Source organism: Poecilia mexicana, unplaced genomic scaffold (assembly GCF_051168715.1).
Source record: "Poecilia mexicana isolate PSO_F unplaced genomic scaffold, ASM5116871v1 scaffold_8, whole genome shotgun sequence".
Classification (NCBI taxonomy): domain Eukaryota; kingdom Metazoa; phylum Chordata; class Actinopteri; order Cyprinodontiformes; family Poeciliidae; genus Poecilia; species Poecilia mexicana.
In genome coordinates, this window is record NW_028263377.1 from 22,559,156 (window position 1) to 22,578,066 (window position 18,911).

Below are 18,911 nucleotides of genomic sequence, written 5' to 3' on the forward strand. Positions count from 1 at the left end.
GATAAGTCCCACTATGTGACATTCATTTAGGCAAATTACATTTGTGGATACACAGTTTGGGACAACAAAACTGGGCTTCTGTTAAAGCTTAACCTACTGCATGAGCCCAATCTTTACAAGCTAAAAGAAGATAAAAAAAAACAGAGATACACAGTCAGCAGTCCAGGTAAAGAACTGTGTTAGAATCAGTACTTTAAAAAGTAAAATGTAGTGTATACTGGGACAATCTGGAAGATTTTATGTTGTAAACAAAAGTCTCCATGACTCCATGCAATCCTGGGTAGATTATAAATCCACCCTCTATTAGCATCTGGTGAGCATCAACCTGATGCTAATATTCAGATGTTCTTCAAGGAGCATACAAAATTCATATATCAGACAAGGAAATGAATCCGGACGGCATCATTATAAAAAATGTGTTGCACGTCTAATAAAACATTCAGCAATAAAGCTCCTCCTTGCAGTTTGTTTTTATCCTCACAGAAACCATCCATCCATCATCCATCCATCCATCCATCCATCCATTCATCCATCCATCCATTTTCTTTACACCCTTGTCCCTTAGTGGGGTCCTCACAGAAACATTTATTTTAATTCCAAATGTAGCATATTCCAAGTGCAGCAGTTGCTATAAATAATGACTAAAAGTCTCTAGTAAATTATTGACGAGCACACTTCACCCCCTGGCTTTGGAGTCTCAGATCCTGAGTTTTATTGACTTAAAGAAAATCCTACTTTATGAATAGAGAGTTGTGTTTTTACTCTAGATTTCTACCTTGTAAAGTTAATATCCTTCTTCATGTCTCCCCAGACACCAGTGGACACAGAGGACGTCCAACCCGCCCCCAACATCGACCACCTTCTGTCCAACATCGGCAGGACCGCTCTGCTCGGCGAGGCTTCAGGTGAGAATCGTTTGAATCTAATGCTGCTTTTCCTTCCCCTTTTTGTTACATTACGAAAAGAGACTATAAAAAATAATTGAAACTGGAATGTCCAACTTTCCGACCAGAACTGGAACGCAGCATGAGAACCGAATCCTTAGATCAAAGTGTCTCTGTGTTTGACAGCATGCCTACACTTCTCTCCTTTTTGCTGATCTCTTTTTTTTCCTTCCATGTTGCTCATCTATCACTTTCTCTCTGTGCGTTTCTGCATTTCCTTCTCTTAGCTGAGCCTGTGGAGCAGCCACTGCGGTAGGACGGGAACTCCCCTGGCAGTGTGTGTGTGTGTGTGTGTGTGTGTGTGTGTGTGTGTGTGTGTGTGTGTGTGTTGAGCGAGTGTGTTATTGGTGGTGACGACTTGTGTCTCCATGGTCTCCATTTCCCCTGGAAGTTGGCGTCCCCCCTGTCACTGTCAGATTGAGGTCTCTTTAAAATAAAAACCCTGCCACTTCAGTGTCATTCCAGTTTGACTAATGAGTGACTTGATGCCTGCTAAAGCTGCTGCTGTTTCTGACTCAGAGTGTTCACTTGCAACCAGCTGCATTTCCATTGGCTATTTTGAAAATAAATTTGCTTAAAACTGCAGTATGTAACTTTAATTTAAAAAAAAATCTTTTAACATATTTGTTGAAATTGTCACCATGTGGTGACAGAATGGTATGAGACAGATTACCTGTGAAAAAATCCAGCTCCTCTGTGTTCTCCCAGTGCTAACTAGAAACAACCAATCAGATCCAGGAGGCGGGTCTTAGCGCTGTCAATCATCCTCCTGATAGCACAGCCTGTACTGAATGCTAAGACTTGTTAGCATGATGGCAGATAAACTGTTTTCCTGTAACTATCAGGTGTTTTTCCACCATTAGCACATTTAGCAGTGAGTACATGAAATGATTGACAGCGCTAAGAACCTCCTCCTGGTTCTGATTGGTTATTTTTGACCGGATCAGCAATAGTAGCTCAGGGAGAAGGCAGAGGAGCTCCATCTTTTCACAAATTATGTGACTCGTATTACGCTGTCACAACATGAAGTGGTATACTGCAGCTTTAATAGAAACATGACAATAAAAAAAACTTTGTTTTCGATCAATTTTGATCCTAGGATGAGGATTTGGACGTATCGAAATTGGTTTATTTTGCAAAACTGCAATAGAAACACTTTTTTTTTCTCATCCCACAAGTAACATAATCAACAACTAAATGTTGCCACTAGCTCAACCAATGAAGAAGAGGTAGGAGATTGGTGGTGTAGCATGTTTTTAAATGACTTATTCACATGTTATCTTAATTGTGTTTATTTAATTAGAAAATTGTGTTTTCCGACATTAGGGAAATATTGACAAAATTTTGTGCGCATTTATAATGGAAACTTAAAGCTTCTGAGGGGCAGCTCACTCTGACTGCAGAGCACAGCGCTCCACTCATCCTCCAGGCTTTTTTTTTTTTTTTTTTTCAAATCAATGTGGCCCCAATCATCAGGTTCCTCTAACCTCACTAGAGACTCTTATGGGACTCTAGGTTTTGCTGTTTCCCATGTGCCATATCAAAGTTTGAGTCGTAATTCACTTCCAGGAAATTGTGTGAAGCTCCCGAATGGCGACTGTGATCCAAACCTTCCTGCTTGCACCTGAAAAAGAGCCGCAGGGCTAACAGCAATTGTTTTATTTGACAAATAAATGGCTCCTTTTTGGTAGTGCGAACAAGGGGTGAGCACAATATTTTGTGGCACTATTTGATAACAATAAAACCGACCATAACAACTATTTATATCTTCTTTTTGAACTGTATGCATATGACATACAAATATTGCTTTTGAAGGACAAAATCAATTTTTAATATGTTTCTTTAGGACATTAATCACATAAAGAAGTGTGATTTGCATCACTAATCTGCAACAGTAAGTGGATTTAATCATATTTTCAATATTTACTTACTCTAATTGAACAAGTAAATGGACAAAATAGAAAAACTAACAATTTGAACAGTCCTAACACCTTTGGGGTTTTTTCAAGCATCATTAACTGGAATTTATCATGACAACGATAAATCAAAATTCTTATTATGATAAAATAATTATCATGCATTTATATAATGGCTTTTAAAAGTGGTGTATGACAGTAATTATATAATATATTGTAAGTATTGCTTAATAAATGTCAACATTTCAATTGATAAAATATAGTAACTCTTTTAGACCCATTTCTATTCAGTTTATTTGTGAATTCATATATTCTTATGAAACGTAATTCCAAATTATTAACCATAAAAGTCGCCAATTTGCAGATTGTTCTGTGGAGCGTAACAAACATATTTGGAAGAAAATACAGAATGGGAAGCTAAAATATCTAGGTGCGATGCTGCTTGACATGCTGTCGGCTGGCATTTGCAAAGCAACCAATCCGGGAGCAGCATTTATTATCCTGGGTGCTGATTGGCTGTTTCCCCAAGAGCCGAGATAAGAAAAACCAAGAATATTAAGTTTTGCAATAGTTCTAGGATTGTTTCCATCATGTATATTAAGGTACATTTGGATTTTGAACTATTAAAATAGGCTGTTATTAGTATTCTAGAGGGGGTTTCAAGAATTGGTTTGATTGCATCTATTCTGTGGTTCTGGTCCCCAAACCCTAGAAATACCAGGGACTCCACTGGACATTGCAAATATAAAATTAAATTAAAAAGAAAACGGAGTTTTCTTGATTCTGGATTTATTTTAACATCTTGGTTTTCATTTTTGTCTCACAAACATACAAGTTAAAAGTAATCTGCTGTTGTTTTTTTTCCATTGGAACCTAATAGGTTATATTAAGCCATATGAACTTAATGCACCCCATCAGGAAACTGGTGATAAAACAAAACATTTCAGAAAGCAGGTAGTCAAAACACTGAAAAATGTAACATGCATCACATTCCAGAGATTTGAAACTTAGTCTGAAGTATTTACATCCTAATTATCATTTGGATTTAAGCTATAAAAGCACAAAAGTTTTTCGTTATGTGCATTACTTAATTTTCTGCCAACATAAAATCAAATCAGGTCTGAATCAGGTCTTTGCTGATGAGTGTGAGATCATTTTGTTGGAAACGTTCATGCCGTTGTGTGCAGGTAACTCTGCCACCTAGGGGCGGTGGCCTCAAACTGCATCAAGTCTGTTATCCTTTCGTAGCCAAACTATAATAAGATTATTATTATTAGTGGCCCTATCATAATATTCTTCATTCAACAAAAATCATTTGGTTGTACTTTTTACCATCTGGAAAAATCTGCTCATTCCTTCTGAAGCCTTGTGTGTCTGTGTTTGTGAGGAAATGCGTTTCCCCGCTTCCTTCCCTGTCAATGATTGGTGCCATCAGTGTTTGCTGTGGTTCCTAATGCTTTCTCTCCTCCCAACTCCAGCCGCTGCTTCCCCTCAAATCATTGTCTTTCCCTCCAAATGCTTGAGTCTGTAAACCGGTGTGTTTGCTCTTGGTACTGACATGAGGAGAGGACACAGTGGAAGTTCACAACTCCACATGAACTTTTATTTATTTTGATCTGTGCAAAAAGTTGCAAGTCTTTCCTTATTTCTTTAGATTTTGCTTCCAATGAGTCAGATTTTATTGTCGTCTTTTAAAGCTTTCTTGAGGAAATTTCTGCTGGAAATGGAAATGGAAACTTGTAAAAGTCCCTCGGAGTGGAAGGAAAACTTCTTACCAAGATTATTTTTGAAATACTATAATAAAATCTGACTCATTTGAAGAGCAGTATTTAAAAATAAAGGATGACTCATATTTTGTGCTGCAGCTTTGTGCTGCTGAAACGACCTCTGTGTCCTCCACCATGACCGCTTTGACTTGTTCACGTTTTAACTTCTGACATCTTCATTTCTTCTTCCACAGACTCAACCAACAGTGACTCAGCTAAATCAAAGGTAACATCTCTCAAACACATGCATGACGGTTTATTAAACGCAACGTTCTGGCCCAAAGTTTACACAAACTGATATTTTTGGGATTTATTTATTTAAGATTGCTTTCTTTAAACTTCTGACCTGAACTGTGACGTAAGACAAAGTTTGTCAGGGTTACAGCAGCATTTCCTCCTGTTTCAGGGGTCATGGGGGTCAAAGAAAGACCTCACCGCCAAGGACTTCCTGGCTCTGTCCATCATGTCCGCCGTCACAGGCCGCAAACGAAGGAAGCGCCACCTTGCCCGCCGCGTTGGAAGCAGCACCGATGATGACTCCGAGCACGAACCGGTGAAAGCGGGGCACCTTGGGATGGAGGAGGAAGAGGAAGCAGAGTCGCCAGGGGGAGACACTGCTCCTCGAGCTGAGGGAGAAGAGGACGAGGAGGAGGAAGACGACGACGACGAGGAGGAGGAGGAAGTTGTAGCAGGTGGAGAGAAAGAGGAGGCAGAAGAGGAGGTGGTAGCCGTTGTTCCCAGTCGGCCGTGCTGTAGAGAGGAAGAGGAGGCAGGAGAAAGGCAGACAGCTGTTTTGTTGCAGGACGAGGCGGTGCAGGCAGAGGAGGCGAAGGGCCCGTCGTGGAGAGCGCCAGAGGACGCTCGCTCCATTGTCTCCGGCTACTCCACCCTTTCCACGTTAGGGCGAAGCTTGGGGTCGGAGGGCAGGGGCGACGACGCTGACGACGAGCACAGCGAGCTGGTGAGCGAGACGGACAACGAGAGTGGCTTCGTCTCACGCTCCCTAACCCAGGAGAGACCCAGCAAAGAACCGACGACGCCCACGAGCCAGCCGTCATCGGCACCTCGCAGCTTCCTCTACTCCCAGTGCAAACCGCCGCTCCTCTCGCCCATGAACCTCCTCACCCCGGCAGCGCCCGCCGTTAATTCAGCCGACTCTGTCGAGAGGAGCGCAGGAGGAGCGCGCTCCAACACGCCTTCCTCTTCCTCCTCCTCCAACGCTCACAGGCTCCACTCGCGGCCTTCCTTCAACTCCCACAAACTGATCCAATGCGACACTCTGGCCAGAAAGAAACTGAAGTCGGAGAAGTCCAAGGTCCGCTCCCTGGACCTGCTGGAGTTTCAGGTTGAGGGGACTGGCTCCGGGTCCGACAGTGCACCGAAACCGAAGCAAGACCCCTCCAGAACGAACGCTTCCTCTGGCAGCAGCCAGGAGAGCCTGCGCCTGTCCCGGCCGAGACCAGCCCTGCCGCCCAGCGAAGCCGCCTCCTTCACCCCGACCGGCCCGAGCGGCAGGTCTCTGGCCGAGCACGTCCGGGCTCGCCTGCTGGGCTCCGCCGACGACCTGCGCAGCGTGGGGCTGCGAAAACCTCCATCACCCGAGACGCGGAGGAAGAAACGAGCGTGGCGGAGACACACCGTGGTGGCCTCACCCACCGAGACGTCCGACAAGAGACCCCCGCTGAGCGTCAATGAGTTCCCGCTCTCCCCCGTCAACCAAAACCAGGTGAAAACTCCAGGAGCAGACAGCCTGGACCACGAACCAGTTACACGCCAAGCCCCCACCTCCAGATTCCATCAGTACCTGTGAAAACCTCCAGGTGCGATCCATTTTGGCATGGCAAGGGGAACCCCAGTGTTGCCAAAGCTTTAGGGTCTTTTTTCTTTGCTTTTTTCTTATTAAAAAAAACTTTCCTGTGCATAGAAGATACAATATGGTGCAATCCACATATTAACCCATGCGCACCAGATGCTATGTGTTGCACACAAGATACTATGTGAAGCGCACCATGCTGTGTCTCGTGCACTTATTAGTCTATTTTTATTTTTTTCTTCAATGTCCCTTTAGGGGCTTCGTATAAGACATAAACAAAACTCATCATTAACGCCAAAAATTCACAATTTAGTAAAAACAGGCATCTCTTCCTTCCTGACTCGCAGGAGAGATGCTCTCAATTGGTCACAGGAGGGCGCTGTTGTGCAGCTTTGCTCTGGTTGAGAAAAAAATGGTGCTTCTAGCTAATTCAGCTTAATGGTAAATGTTACAAAAGCTATCATGCAACAGGAGTAAATTCAGCAGATTTCCTTTTATCCTGCTACCAGTCTTCCTGACCTCGCTCACTGTAAAACTCCCGTTTTTAGTCCGACACAAGGACACAGATGTCTGTCTCTACTTGTTAATAACGTCTATGAGTGTTTGTGCAGAAATGATCACGTTTTGTAGCATTTTGTACAAAGCCTTGTTAAGTTAACCTGTGTAAATATAAATGTTTGTTTTCACCTGTGAGTTTTTTTTTTTTAGTTATTTTTATATGGTTTACAAAACGTGCACAGAGTGCAGTCATTTCTTTCAAGAAGTTACTTGAAATGTTTCCCTTAATATATTATTATTTTTTTTGTTTATATTCAATATATATTATATATTTTGTATTAAAGTAAAAAATAAAAACAGTACTTTTATTGTTCATTGAACCTCTTGAGCGTACCTGTTGGAGGGAGATAAACACGACTAAAGCTGTTCCTTATTTCTCCATAGATGGCCTTTCTGATTCACAGCACTGTGCAGACTACCTTTATCTCCTGAGATACTGACTTTTTAATGAAAGCGATCTACTTTAAACAAACATCCGTCAAATCAGCTATCTGGGGATTGCACGTAGCAAGTCCAGCAGATCCCTTTGGGAGAGTTTGCCGACGGCTGAGCTCATCATTGTTTTCGCGTTACCTCAGATCTCACATTTTCACCTTTTTAGTTTGGGATCTTTTTTCAGCCCATCCCCACTGAGCATTCATCTGTCGGCGCAGTTTTTACCTTGGGGGATGTGTGTGGCTGGGAGTTTTCCATAAGGTCAGGTTCTTAATGAATCCTAACTGACTGGTTGAAATGGTACAATGGAGAAACTGAAAACAAGTCTGTGGAAAGTGTCTCCCGCCTAAACTATAACCTGAAAAAACATAAGAAGCAGTTTTTATATGATGGTTTAATTTATTAAAGGGAAAAAGTATTAAATCCTCCACCTTAGTTACATCATAAAACGGGGTAATTAACCCTGTTTTGTTCCAGTTTCTGTAACCCTGAAGAAATCGTTTAAAACAAAAAGTAGAAACAAATATTAAAAAAAAAAAAAAAAAAGCAACTTGCTCTGACCCAACAAAGTCTTTGACATCCATCAGTCTGGAAATCCATTTCTAAGCATGTGGGACTGCAGTGAATCACAATAAGAGCTGTGAAGCACAAATGACAATTTGAAATGAAATGAACCTCCCCAGGAGTGGCTGACCTACCAAAAATTAGTCCAAGAAGACATTTATGACTCATCCAGGAGGTCACAAAGGAACCAAGAGTAACATTTATAGCACTGCAGTTGTCTCAGTTAAATTCAGTGTTAATGATTTAACAGTAAGAAAGAGGCTAAATTACTGGGCGTCATTCCAAGACAGACGCTCCCGTCCAAAAACGACACAAAGGTCCGAATAATAATTCGATGATTCCCAAAACATTTCGGAAAACGAGTGGAACTGTTTGGACTTTATTAGAGTAGCATAAATTTATCCGACAGTAAAATACGGGGGTGGTACTGTGATGATCTGGGCCAAATTTTGCTCTCTGGGGATTACAGTTGTTTAAATATTGCCAAACTGGTTTGGGTTGCTCTTTTCTATTAATAAATCAAATCCTCATTCAAACAGTTGAGATGGTAAGAAAGTCACCTTCAAAACTGCTTTTTGTACTTAATTTGTACCATAATATAAAACATCCAAATGTGACCAAAAAAAACTAAGAAATGTGTAAGATGGGGAACTTTTTCACAAAACCGTATAATAAAGTCTTATGTTATGTGTTAAACCATCATAAAGAACCACAAACAACTTCTCTGACCAAATATTCCAGTGAAGAATGATGATAAAGTTCTAGTTTTTTCTTACCTCGAGATTCTTCTACAAGTGCCTGATTTTCTGGAATGCGTTGTTTCTGCGGTGCCATGCGCAGGTCTTGTCTTTTTTTGTTATTTCATTTTGTTGTATCTGGATCCCCTCCTTTCTCCCGACGTGGCTGACCGACCCAAAGACGTGTACATTATTAAACTCCGAGTGGAAAACTAAAAAGCACACTTCAAGCCAAGGACGCATCTATGCACTCCCTTCGCCTTCAACAAGAGGCGCTTTTAACAGCTGTTACTAATGCTGCTAAGACGAAGGAAACAATAAAAGGCATAGAAATCCCTCAGCTGCTTCTGCTTCGCCCCTGAAACAAACTGAGGTCATGTGAATATGGTACACCTAACAAGTCCTACCCTAAAACCACATTAGGTCATGCCAGATGATATCAAATTTCCTAAAGGTGAACAAACCTCATCTGTTGTTGTGTGATGTACTGAAATGTGATTTTATCTCATGTTTATTGTTGTATTTTAAAACTAGATTGTTTTGTACATACCTTAATATGTAACATACTGTATTGTGTACATTTGGAATTGATTTTGACTATAATTGATGACTAAAAAGAAAAAAATGAAAGAAAAAAAGCTTGTCTGCCTGAAATTATTTCCCTTGTGGCTGTTTGCTTCAAAACAAAAGGTATATGATGTAAATAAACAGAAATATGTTTAAAAGAGGAGTTGTGAGTTGGGTTTTTGTTGAATGTCGCCCCCTGGAGGTGGCAAATGAATAAAGTGTTCCTTTTTTTTCAGTCTTAATGTTTGCTTCTGCACAAAAAGGAAACGGCATCCAAATCTTTGAGGCCACTTCCCGTTAAATGCTGCAGATACAAATGTATGCAGTTAGAAGTGCAAATGCACTTTAATAGTAGGAACATGCACAACTTAACTTTAGATTTGCTTCCTGTGGGAACATTAATCTATTTCTTCCTGCACTGTCACAATGTGAAATCATTACAAAGGGGGAAAAATGCCTTGTGATCAAAAGCATCAAACAGCTGCTTTCAGTGACTGCTTCCTGTGTCTTCTAGGATCAAACTTTGCAACAAGACACCTTTAATCAAAACTTTTTTTTATTATTATTTGAACCAATTATAACACACAACTGTCAAAATGGTAAGTCTGGAGTTTGCTTTTGCAAAAAGAAAAACAAAAAAGGTGTTGGCAAGCTGCTCTAGTTTGCTGTCATTTCTTATTTGATTTCTGGAGAGGAAATTAGATTTTTTTTTTTTTAGTTGAAACATGGAAGAGTTTGTCAGCAGATATTCCTATAAAGTTGTACTGGAAAAACAGAAATCTGGTATTATTAAACATCTTTTTTTATATTTATATATATAAAAATGGAGAATATTCATATTGAAATATTTACATCTCCTGAAGAAAATTTAACAGGACAGCTTACAGCCCAAATGAGAAAGAAACGTCATGTTGATTATTGCATCACCGTGCAACGACTTCTTTGTCCAGACAACAGACTGATTACAGAAACTGATAACATTTTTTTTTTAAGAAAAAGAACAGTAGTCCAGTTTTTTTTTTCACCTTCTTGAATTGTTTTTGAGTTTTTTTCAATTCATAGCGACCTGCCCACTCTCCTTGGTGGGCTGACTCTGGAGGAGCAGCTCGGTGTTCTCGGCTCTCAGTCTCTCCAGCTCCAGTTCCAACTCCCGGAGTCGGACCTGGGAGCTCTCCGCGGCGGCCACGGGCTCCACGGCGCGCCGCAGCCGGTTGTTCTCCTCCTCCAGCCGGGACATGCACTTCTCCAGCTCCAGGTACTCCTGCACCAGCTCTTGTTTTGTCATGTTCTGCAGACTCTCGACGTGGTACATCTCGTAGGTTTCGGAAAAGTCCCGCTGGAGGTACTCTCCACCTGCGTTCCCGGGCCTCCCGATGCCGTCGCTGCCGCCTCCTCCGCTGCCGTCGTCGTCGTCTTCCTCCTCGTTGTCGAAGAGGTCCTCCTCGCTTCCAGTGTCCTCCATGCGACCTCCGACCCCAGAGAGCCGCCGGACCCCGGTTTCTGTGTTGAGGTCGGGCTCCTCTCGGTCGTGCTCGTCCATCAGGAACTGGGTGGTGTTATAGGGCGCGACGGGGAGCCCCTTGGCGAACATCTCCTCCCTCATCCGCGAAGCTCTCACGGTCTCCCGCTCCTCCAGGGCTTTCTTCTCCTCCCATGAAAGTTTGTTGTAAGGCTTCCAGTGGCGTTTCTTCTTTGAGGTCCTGCGTCTGTGCCTCTTTTTGCCCAGACGTGCTTCCAAGCCAGTGTCGGAGTCGATGAGTAAATTCTCCACTCCCGACCGGTTCAAAGTCTCCTGCAGCGGGCCGTGTTCGCCTTTTTTCCCGCGTCGCTTGTGATCACAATCGGGTGAAGCGTCGGAATCGGTTGTTTTGTGAGGCTCGGTAGCATTCGGGTACTTGGAGAGCTCGTTTCCGGCTGCTGAAGCGGGACACACCTCCCTCCGTCCGCCTTTCATTTGCCATAACTTGTCTGTGTTGATATCCTCGTAGTTCTCCGCCTGACGCTGATGCTTCTCCGCTCTCTGGCGCCCCCTCTCGCCGTTCTGCGGTCCTCCACGGTTGTTGGCTGGGAGATGCTCCAAAGCGTCCCCACTACTCTCACCTGATGGACTGCCTGAAGTTACCATGCGATGGGTCTGCTCCGCTGGCTCCGTCATCCTGATGATATCCTTCTTATCGGTTCCGTTTTAGCACATCTTAGAGCATGTTCATGCCCAAAAGGCAGAAATTCAAAGTTCGTTAAAAGATAAAAAAAAAAGTGTTTTTTTTTTTTTTAAGAAAAAAATAAGATTTCCAAAAAGACTTAAAATGTTTAAAGAAAGTTCACTTTCACGTCTGGAAACAAACTTCCGAATAAGTAAACACTTGTTACTCCTCCAAGGATTTGTCAGAGCAACTGTCGCTAACTACCATTAACTGTTTCAGTGCTGTCAAAGGCCGCCGTCACTCAGAAACTGCATTTCACCGTCACAACTGTGTCCAGTGTGCTACAGAAGAAGAGGGAGTCCGTGTTTATATAGCAGCTCCGCCTCTCTCTGTGCGCATGCCTCTCCTTGTTACGTCTACTGAATTCTGGGATATGCTGTTCTCCTTACAGTAGAGCTAATGCCTGAGACGTCTTCTCTAAACTACATAGTCCACAAGTCTGCCGTAACTGATGAGATTTTTAACCAATGAGAGTGTACAATCATTCGCCCAAAAAAGACCACCCTCCTTTTTGTTGATTGGGCTGTAGGAAAACTTTGCTGTTGCTAAGCTCAACTAATTTTCTGATTGGACAGCATTTACTGTCAATCAAAAGAGCGCGAGCTACATTAAAAAAGCAGTCCCGGGCATTTTTATGGGCACTACTATTTACAAAGAAAGGGGTAATAAGTAGATGTTTTGATTTAGAAACTGGTTTTAATATTCTAAAATAGTTTATATATTTACCAGAACTAAGTAATCGTATATTCTACTCCGAAATGTGCGACGCACAATTATTTGGAGCCAAAAACGTCGAGAAGTAATTGAGTAATAAAATGTTAGCCCCCTGTAATGCAAGGAATATGAAGCGGTCCTTACACAGAATGTAGTCCGCTTTTAGTGTTAATGTAAAATAATAACAATGAAGCAATCTACTCTGTAAATTAAATAATTTTAAACGGATATGTAAATAAAGATATATGGCTTTTGTGTGCTACTAGTATGATTTGTGAGTTCGTTTTAGCATTACGTGTTGTGCGGAGTGATATGCCGTAAGGCTGGAGCTTTGGGGGTGAACACTTAAACCAGCGTAAACAAACGACATTTATTGTGAAGCCGCCGCTACGGTCACACTCCCGAACCCCTCGTTGTCAAAGGGTGGGTCAGGCGATCTCACACCTGTTTAATAATGCTGCTATCATCGACGAAATGGTGTAGATCCGTTTTTTGGCAGCCCCAAATGTACAGTGTTTTTACACCGTTGCTTTAAAAGCTAAGGATAAGTTGGCTAACGTTAGCTGTTAACGTTAGTTAGCGAACGGAGCGCTGCGTGGTGTTGCTCGAAAATTAAAACACTGCATCCTTTCCATGATATTGTGAAATCACTCGAACCAAAAATAATTAATCCGAAGCTTGGACATGACAGTCCCGAGCGGGAAATAATTCCTGACAACGGCATATTTGAAGAAAACGTGACGTTCTGCATAAAGCTAGACTAGCTAAAGCTAACTAGCTCGCTCCACGGTTTTATGTTGTCATAATCCAAGTAAATAAAACAACAATACTAATGTTAAGTAACATTTTACTAAGCGTGTGCTCTGATTCTGTTCATGGTAGACTATTAAAATATAACTAGCAACAGAAATGATTGTATTTATTCCTCAGCTGACTAGGCCAACGTGCTTTCATTGGCACCGTTTAATTCCTGGACTAACACAGTTCCCGTGCAAGTTTTCCATTACATTGTTATCTTTAGTTTAATAAATTTAAGGTTTGCTGCGTCTTTTCAGAGCAATACAAATCACAACCTGTACTATATTATAAGCAAACTGGGAATAACTGCTGTTTGTATTAAACGGCCGCACAACAACTTCGATTAACTGCTATTGCTTCAGGAAGTAGTCAGCACCAGATCTTTGCTTTAGTTCTCGGATAGTTAAACGTGTACATGGCACTGTCCTAATATTTTACAGTTTAAACTGCTATATAGACCCTTTATCTGCTTTTGCACAAATATACAGTTAATCTACACAGGTGCAAATATATAAACCATGCACTGGAGTTTTATTTTTATTTTTTTGTGTTTCACATTTTTTCAGATAAACATAATTTAATGTGTTTGAATTCATTGTTGAGTTCACAACACTGTATTTATCTTCAACTCTAAATGCTTAGCTAACACATCCACATATTTTTATAGTACCCTCACAGCTTCCATAAACTGTTTAGCTTTCATTAAAAAGGAGAAATGGGTTATTTGCTGTGTGACCTTTTACAGGGAGTCACTGGGAGTTATTGGTTTCCTCCAAACTGTGCCTGTAAACACCAGGAATCCAATGGCTCCCAAACAACACACAGGCCAACTACTTCTACTAATAGAAACAGGCCCAGTTTCACCCCTGGCGAATAAGCAAGCTGAACTGTGAATTCTTTGAGGAAGAGGAGGTTCACTGCTGTTAATGTGAAACCCTGACGACTGGTAAGACTGGGAAACCATTCCAGAGCTGCCCCCATGTTCCTCAAATCAAGGAGCAGGAGCTGCAGCTACACAGCCCAAGCTGCTCCTGCACAGATCACAGCCTCTGAGGATTAGCAGACATGACTTAATCTCACACTCAGTCTAACCTGGTTATTGCTGCTATTGAGCGGAGATAAAAGATATTAAATCATGTAATTTGAGGCAAAATACATAAAGGGGTTCATAAAGACAGGAAGTGCAGATGTATTTTTTTGTGTGCAATTCAAAAACTGATCCTGAGGCTGCATCAAGGTAAAGAAAAACATTACCTCAAACATTGTACCTCTCAACTCCCCAAACCTGCTTTTTGTGTGTAGTTGTGTCGTTATGTTTGTTCTCCTGGTTAGATCATATTCTTTCTCCAAGTTTCCCAGCTGCTCTGTGTTATAACACACACGAAATATTAATCATCTAATCAATGTTCATATAGTATGAAGAAGAACATAAAGTTTCAGTTTAATGGATCACAACAAATGCATGCACAATGTATTGCATGCACTGAAGGCAGTTTAAGCGTTGGGGAATTTTTTTTTTTTAAGTTGTGCAAATGATACAGATCACCAACAGATGGCGCTTCTGCCCCATTTACTGATGAATTAAAGCGGCGTTATCATTTTTTTTTATAATGGCTTTCAAAATAAAAGCTTGATTACTGTAAAAGGGAAATCCACGTTACATGAGTCCTGAATTGGGGATTATATCACATTCAAAATAAAGGTCGCAGATTATCTTTAGAATACCACATAATGTTTGCTTATTGTATATTAAATCATGTTCACTTCCTAGTTCCACATTATTTGTGTTTAATAATCTTTTTTCAATACATCTTTAATTATGTCCTATTATAAAGTTTCAGCCGAGTTTATTTTTACATCTTTGAATGCTGTGGAGCTATTTTGTAGCATTTCAATATTCAGTATATCAATGCAATACTTATATCCTAATTTTTCAAAATGTGTATGTTATTAATCCATAACTAGTAACCAAAATGCAAAAAAAAAATCACAAAACACTACATTCATTTTATTGTTTTTAACATATTTTTGTAAATATAAAATGTCCTAATTTTATCCCTCAAAATTGCCAATACAAAAATATTGTGTGAAACACTTTTGTAAACTAATTTTTTTAGTTAAAGCCAATTTTATAATATGTAGCAAAAAATAAATAAATAGAAATGTTTCATTTTTATTTTATTTCAAAAAAGTTTTTAAAAAACAATAGAACAAACAATCAGTATGACAGAGAAAAACATGTGCATACACAACCAAGAACAAAACAATTTCTCGTTTTTATCAGTAGAGTAGCAGTAGTGTCTCAGGAACTTTGTATGTTGGGCCCAGTTTGCATAAATCACATAAAAACACAAAGAAACATTTTTACATCAGCACAGTCCGTGTTCTACATATGACATTGTGTCATTCATCATCTTACAAGGACATTATTTTTTATTACTGGAGCTGTGGTAGACCTTGTGGCAGTTCCTGTCCACAATGACGCACAGAGGAAGTTTGCATGCTTCACACATGAAGGGAGTAGCTCTTTTACAAAGCCTGCACTTTCTGCGCCCCTCCGTTGTTTTCTTTGCACCAGTTGCCCCCTCAACGATTGCAACAGGCAAGTGGTCATAGCTCATCTTCTGGACTTTTTGTGAGACTCCACAGAGCTCAGTTGTCAGCTGCTCCAAAAATTGCTGGTGCGTCATTGCCCGCTCCTCCAGTTTACCACACATCTCTTTGTGAAGTAGATAGCTGTTTGTTACAGCAATATCAATGAAATGGTGCAGGATCGTCATGTACCACTTTCTGCTCTTTCGCCGTGAAGAGTAGGAGCCAATCAGCTGGTCTGACAAGTCCACTCCCCCCATGTAGCGGTTGTAGTCCATGACGGCTGGCGGCACTGGAAACTCGAGCTCTTGAAGTTTTCCTTTGACCTTTTCCATTCTTTTGATGGTGTCTCCTGAAAAGGCAGTGTGTAGGGTAGAACACATACTCACCATCCTCATGTTCATCCAGTTGACAAAAATGAGAGGTCCCTCTCTGATCCATCTAATAGACCCTCGTGGCGATTTTTTTGTCAGGGCATTCTTGGTTGTTTTCGGGACACCAATTCTTGTGCTTCTGAATGTCCCGCATGCTCCAAACCCGAGCTCGTAAAGGTGACTGAACAGCATTGGGCTGGTGTAAAAGTTGTCACAGTAAATGTGGTACCCAGATCCGAGGTAGGATTTTTTGATGAGAGACATGACAACATCAAAGCACATCCCCTTTCCAGAAGGCTGGAGGGTCCTCCCAGAGTAAATCTGGAAGTCAACGGTGTAGCCTGTGTTGTCAGACAGCACAAAAAGTTTTATCCCCCACCTTGTTGGTTTGCGTTTTATATATTGCTTCAGGGAAATTTTTGCTTTTGTGGCTACCATGCGTTCATCAACAGAGAGGTGTTGCCGGGGGTGGTACACAGCTTTGCAGGCAATCTGCAAACTGTCATACAGGGGCCGCAGTCTGTGAAGACGGTCATATTCAGGTGTGCCTTTCTTGCCGTCATTGACCGCATCAGCCACAGGGTCACTCATGTGCATGTTGGTAGTGATGTTTAAGAACCGATCTCTGGACATTACTTGGGAGGGGTACGCAACCTGAAATATTGTGGAGGTTCTCCAGAAATCTTTGATCTGTGGCCGTTTCAGGATCCCCATGTACAGTGTGAGCCCAATATACTGATACATTTCCCCTTCTGTGACGTCAGTCCATTTAAAATTTTTCCCAGCAGCCAAATGTCTTGCTGCATTTTTGTTGGTGTTTACACACAGAATTTTGATGGTAGCCTGGTCGAAATACATTTTGAATATCTCTGATGGACATGGATTACTTTTGCTATATAAAAGTGGTGGCTGCACGCCTGGCTTTCTTTTTGGGAAGAAATGGAGTGGAGGATGTGGCAAATGGTCAGGCTCCTTTTCTGTTTTCCATCTGCCGTTATAACTTGAGTGTGTTTCTGACCTGGAGCGCTTTCTTTTATTTGCCTTAAACGGACTCTTCCGACTTCCGTTTCTCCCTTTTCCTTAAGCCACAACAGAAGGTACAATAGTATCTTCACCCTCCTCATCCTTTTTCTCTTCTTCATCCTTCTCCTCATTCACCTCATCCTCTTTCTCCTCCACATCATCACCTTCACTGCACACAGAGAAGTTACAGATGAGTTAGATTTTTTTAGTCTGAAAGTAATATAAAACAATCACACGTTTTCTGTGCTTTTCTCTCACTCACTATATATATATATATATATACACACTTACTCCTCATGGAGTGGATCGATGCCCTCAAGAAATTCCGCTTCATCTTCACTGTCGGCAAAATCCGGATCAGAAGAATCCATAGAAAGTTCATTCTCATCATCAGCTGCTGGGGTGAGCCCCAAAGCTTCGCAGAAAGCAGAAAGCTTCTCGTCTCTGGGTGTTTGTAGATCCATAACTGTGTCTGTATTGAGTGTATGTGATGTTTGGTGGGTGTTGGTCGAGAGCGAGTTTGCTAAAAGTGAGCGAAAAATAAAATGAAATCCACGCCGCCGGAAATGAAGTCACTGATTGCTGTGTACGGAGGCCCCCAAGTGACATGGGGATTTTTATTGATTTTGTTTTTTGTTTTGTTTTTTTCTTTTGCATTCCCTCGCAATATCCTTATTGCAATATTTTCTGGCTATTTTGTCTACAAAAATGTCCATTTAAAATGTAAAATATATGCACATTTAAAGAGCCTCCGTGTTTATTTCTTTGGTGCAAAAACTGATTGAAAATCGATTTTTTTTCTCTGCATCTTTGTGTCTGTTTGAGTATGGCTGCGACGGAACTGCGCATGAAAACATCCCTTTAAACCATTCAGACAACCAACACAAAGAGACACTATCAAAGCTGTCAGGTGACTTATTACCCCGCGATAATAACTCAGAAATAGTCCAAATAGTTTGGATGTATCTTTTATTTCTTTCCGTCATACGGAAAGTTTCTGTTTATATCATAGGTTTGTGGTGCATTTCCATCCTAAAGAAAAAATATAAAACTTCACATATTTCACAACGAGATATTAACATTCATGAAAAAAACTTCACAAAAGCCTTGTATTAAAGCAGAAAGTACAACGGACACCGTAAAAAAAAGCTTACAGAATTCAATTATGCCTCATTAACCAATCAGTACATCATTGAGAGAGAACGCAAAACCTATTGCGAGGTAACGCAAAAGAAAAATAAAATCCCCCTTGTTCCTTAGGGGGCTCCGTAGGATCCAATACAGGAAGTGCTGTAAACAATCTTCCTGATCCATATGTACCCGATCTATTAAGCATAGGGATTTACCCCGCGCCTGCGTTTCTCTGACGTCTTTGAGTTCGCCTTTTTACTATAAATCCGTGAAAGCAAACAGCGTTAAGTGTAACTCTTAAGGTTTTATATGCAAAAAATAATTATTGCTCTACTTTACGTGGTTTGGAAATAGGCATCAAATAGGAGCAAAAAGGTAAAGAAAGAAGAGCATTCGGTAGATTAAGACCCAAATGCAATTTATCTGCACATATTTGACAGTTGAAATAGAAATTTAATAGACAAGTACAGCACTGTGGAAAAGTGTTTACCTTCCTACAGATTAGGGAGAACAGGTTTTTTTTGTGTCAAACTTAAACATTTCATATCATCAAACAAAATGAACTGCTGGATAAATATAATCCGAGTAAATACAAAAAGCAGTTTTCAAATAATTATTTCATTAGTTAAGGAAAGAAAGCACCAACCTAGACCTCCTTGTGTAAAAATAATAACCAAAAAATCAATTGGTACAAAAAAAATTTTATCACAGCTTTGCACATTTATTGAGTATTATTTAAATGCTTAAATAAATAAAAATGCATAAGTGTATGTGT

At 40.9% G+C, this 18,911-nt stretch overlaps 2 protein-coding genes across 7 annotated transcripts in view; one reads left to right on the forward strand and one right to left on the reverse strand.

The window, feature by feature from the left end:
* The window catches only part of arhgap23a (Rho GTPase activating protein 23a), an 81,575-nt gene extending 72,117 nt beyond the window's left edge, over positions 1–9,458 (forward strand). For all 6 annotated transcript variants that reach the window (XM_088007706.1, XM_088007705.1, XM_015004790.2 and 3 more), the window contains 3 exons: positions 812–905; positions 4,821–4,852; positions 5,033–9,458. In XM_088007706.1, the coding sequence (XP_087863832.1) occupies positions 812–905; positions 4,821–4,852; positions 5,033–6,436 (1,530 nt within the window). In that variant the 3' untranslated portion in view covers positions 6,437–9,458. The remainder of the gene's footprint in view (positions 1–811; positions 906–4,820; positions 4,853–5,032) is intronic.
* Positions 9,459–9,838: 380 nt separating this feature from the next.
* hexim1 (HEXIM P-TEFb complex subunit 1) lies at positions 9,839–11,817 on the reverse strand. Its single transcript, XM_015004798.2, has one exon. It carries the CDS (start codon positions 11,453–11,455, stop codon positions 10,352–10,354), a length of 1,104 nt encoding a protein of 367 aa, XP_014860284.1. The 5' UTR covers positions 11,456–11,817; the 3' UTR covers positions 9,839–10,351.
* Between the last annotated feature and the right edge of the window lie 7,094 nt (positions 11,818–18,911).

Excerpts from the sequence above, each read along its gene's own strand:
- hexim1 (XM_015004798.2), bottom strand. The coding sequence starts at position 11,455 with ATGACGGAGCCAGCGGAGCAGACCCATCGCATGGTAACTTCAGGCAGT.